General features: G+C 45.7%; 1 protein-coding gene across 1 annotated transcript in view; it reads right to left on the bottom strand.

Moving 5' to 3' along the window:
• The window catches only part of tnfsf10 (TNF superfamily member 10), a gene marked incomplete at its 5' end in the record, with an annotated part of 15,861 nt that extends 13,304 nt beyond the window's left edge, over window positions 1–2,557 (bottom strand). Inside the window, one exon of the mRNA XM_079489824.1 lies at window positions 2,540–2,557. Coding sequence (XP_079345950.1) covers window positions 2,540–2,557 — 18 coding nt within the window. The remainder of the gene's footprint in view (window positions 1–2,539) is intronic.
• Between the last annotated feature and the right edge of the window lie 1,493 nt (window positions 2,558–4,050).

Here is a 4,050-nt window from a genome sequence, read left to right as displayed (position 1 = left end):
ACACACGGACATGCCCATGCATGTGCACATGCACTCACTCTCTCATATGCACTAAAGTACACGCACACACCTATACACCTATTAAATGAACACATTGGTCCATTCGAACATTCTCTATCTCACACATGCATGTATGCGCGCGAGCACACACACACGCGCACGCACACACACACACACAGCATTGCTTTATATCAAGGCCAAAGTCACTGAGTTGAACAATACAAGCCATATCTGGCACTCATACACCTCGGGAAGGGAGGGGCGGGACAATAGAGGGGACCAATGGGCACGCCGGAAACCTGAGAGCCAACCAATAGCCAAACAGGAAACTTTGGGGGATTTTCCACAGTTGTGTTTTGGGTCGTTGGGGTTTTACTTTTTTTCTTGTTTGACCACAGGGAAAGTTCCTATACTGAGACCCACGATTTACCCTCTCTGGTTTACTGCTGGTACTGTGCGTGTGTGGACTGCATACGTGCGTGCGTGCCTGCTAGAGAGAAGAGAACCCTTATGAGGGTGATTGAGAGAGAGACAGCTTAAGAGTGAGGGAGACAATCTTTAATGTGTACGTACAGTATGTAAGTGTGTGTGTATATAACGGGCCTGTGTGTGTGTGTGTGTGTGTATGTGCAATCGCGCATGCATGTGTGCACAGATCATGGAGGCTGGGACTGGGAGTGCTCAATGCTTCATTTCACTGCAGGAATCAGGAGTCCAGAGGGTGAGACAGAGACACTCCCGGGAGATGGGGAGTGAGACAGAGAACCCCCCCGAGATAATTACTAATGTGGGGGAATATTGCTTGTGACTATGACTCAGAGAGAGAGAGACAGAGGTGTGTGTGTGTGTGTGTGTGTGTGTGTGTGTGTGTGTGTGTGTGTGTGTGTGTGTGTGTGTGTGTGTGTGTGTGTGTGTGTGTGTGTGTGTGTGTGTGTGTGTGTGTGTGTGTGTGTGTGTGTGTGTGTGTGTGTGTGTGTGTGCACGCGCGCACATGCCTGCCTGTATGTGTCGGTCCAGACAGTGAATCACTATCTAGCGACACATAATGTGTCTTAACTCCCGCTTGAGGCCCAAAATGTCCGCCTACTCATCGCTCTCTGTCCTCCCTCTCTCTCCGCTTGTCTCTCTCTTCCTCTCTCCATCACATCGCTCTCTGTCCTCCCTTCATCTTCTCTCACAACCTCCATTTCTCTCCGTCTCTCTTCATTTCCGTCTCTCTACCCTTCCTCTCCCCCTCTTTCTTGATTCCAACCCCCCTGACCTCCCTCCCCCCAACAGTCGTGGAAGAAGTAATTCATTTTTAAAGTGTAAGTTGCGATACCACAATGTATCTCAAAAGACTCTGTTACAATTAAAAGTCCTGTATTCAAAATGTAACTTGAGTAAAAGTACAAAAGTATTGGCAGCAAGTACTAAAGTATTGGCAGCAAAATATACTTAAAGTACCAAAAGTAGAAAACATTTGTGATTTTATTTTATTTTATAAATTACAGATCAGCTGAGCTTGTAGAGAGATTATTTTCGAATAGTGGGAGTATAGAATAAGGGCTTTGTATTAATAATAAGTATTGGTAACTAAAGTTTCCAAGTGATTGTAATTGAGTAAAACGTACAATATTTGCCTCTGAGATGTAGAATAATAATGTAGAAATGGAAACTCAAGTGGTTAAAGTAAAGTTTCTTGAGTAAATCTACTTAGTTATCCCCCCTGCGCGCGCGCACACGCACGCACGCACGCACGCACGCACGCACGCACGCACGCACGCACGCACGCACGCACGCACGCACGCACGCACGCACGCACGCACGCACGCACACACACACACACACACACACACACACACACACACACACACACACACACACACACACACACACATTATCTCATTCTCTCTCTCTCTCTCTCTCTCTCTCTCTCTCTCTCTCTCTCAGCCTTGTCAGGAACAGTGAACAATGTGACCTTTCCTCTAAGTTACTGCAGTGATAACATTCTCCTACTCCCATTCCCCAGTTGGCTCAGAGTGCCGGTGTCCAGAGAGCCACTGTGGGTTTTCTTTTTTTCACCTAGCCGCCAGGCCAGGGCCCCTGCGTTGTTTTCCATCCTGGTGGGCACTGTTTTCTTTTGAAATAAGCGTGAGGCCCCCCCGGCTGATTAACGAGTAGCACCGGAGAGCGCTGAGGGAGTCGTCTCTCGGCTTCGCGAGGTCACACGTATGCTCTCTAGAGAGAGTGGGTTCAAACGGAACCTGTGCTCGCATGCATGCACTGCGATATGTGCGCAGAACTTACACATGCACTGATATGTTTACATACAATTTGCGTGCACAAACATATTCCAGGATATTATTTAACACATTGAGTGCCATCTGGTAGACAAAAGTGGTGGTGCTTGGGTGCTGGGTGTTTTAGGCTAATCCACTATGACTCGTGTCCGGTTTTGGCTTCCATCTTAGATGCTAAAGTATTAGCGTTAATGCTACCGAGCAAAAATAAGGCCAATCCTTGTTCTAGAAAATGCCAATGTTGCCATCACGCTCACCGGAAGACCTCCGAACATCGCCGATCTGGTCAACACCATGGACAGCACATTCGTTTCTGAGAAAAAAAGCGTGCAAAGGCGCGGCCTAAAACAGAAGCTAACGGCTAAAGCAGTGCGGGCGGGGCCCTGGCAACCGTGCATAGCAACCGGAGCGGTTCCAAAAATGAAACACAGCGAGGCAATGTTATAGCGGTATCAAACGCCTTAAGACGAGCCTGCTCGCCATCTGTAGCCAGCGTCATTCATTTATAGGACAGGTATACTCGTCACACGGATCCAACGTGTTAAGAGTGTACAAATGGAACCATTTAGACTCAGAGATATGGAGGTCCTTGAAATTTACATTTCAGAACATATATTCTATACAGTATAACCTACCCAGCCTTTTGTTTTTGTTGCCCTGGGCAAGAAGATTGATAGAAAGACAGAGAGTGATGAGCTTGTGACTGATTTGGTCAGGTTGGTTGGCTGCCATATATTTGGAAAGATGACGGCTGACTAATCAGCGCAGATAAAGCCTGACAATGTATTCTATTCAAGGCTATTACATTGTTGCGTGGCATTGTAGATTTACTCATCCATGGTTGAGGAGACACGTGGTGTTTATCCAGGTGCGAAGGAACCGAAACACAGTGTGGAAAACAGCAACTTTTGACAGTTCACTGAATAGCCTGAATATACCTACAAGCGTGAGCTTCCATGTTGCGAGCCAACTCTCTCCCCTCACTGTAAGGGAATCCATTCCATAATGTTAATATATTACCCCAAAAATGGTGAATAAATGCTATACTATACATAATATATAGCTATTAGTACAGTTAGAATATAATACATAATGGTAAATAGAGAGAGTCTTAATAGAACTCAGTTTATTTCTACATACTACATACTAATAATTACACATAAAACAATTTGTAACCTTGTTACATGGGTAATTACATTGATAAGAGCAGCCAAGTTTGCAAAATTGCAAAAGGATGAAGTGTAGGCAGTTTCAGTGTGCGCGCACACACACACACACACACACACACACACACACACACACACACACACACACACTCACACACACACACACACACACACACACACACACACACACACACACACACACACACACACACACACACACACACACACACACACACACACACACACACACACACACACACACACACACACACACACACACACACACACACACACACACACACACACACGTGCATGCTTGCATACATAGTTTATCACCTTATTAAGTCTTGATGGGCAATTGCACCGTAATCAACTGTGCTAGATTAGGGCAGACTAATAATGGTGCTTGTGCCTTTCAGCTCTCCAGATGCACGTTGCTTGTGCACACAGGAGAGTGCATGCACACACACATATGCATGTGTCCATATCGGATTCACACATTTGCATGGTCTGAAGACGTACAGCCTCTCTCTGTGTAACGAAAATACAATTTATATTCCTATTTGATTATTCCTTTAGTGTTCACCATATTTTAGCTCTAT

The sequence above is a fragment of the Electrona antarctica genome (assembly GCF_951216825.1).
Source record: "Electrona antarctica genome assembly, chromosome: 20".
Lineage (NCBI taxonomy): Eukaryota > Metazoa > Chordata > Actinopteri > Myctophiformes > Myctophidae > Electrona > Electrona antarctica.
The sequence above is the reverse complement of the archived record's forward strand: the minus strand, read 5'-3'. Positions and strand labels throughout refer to the sequence as shown.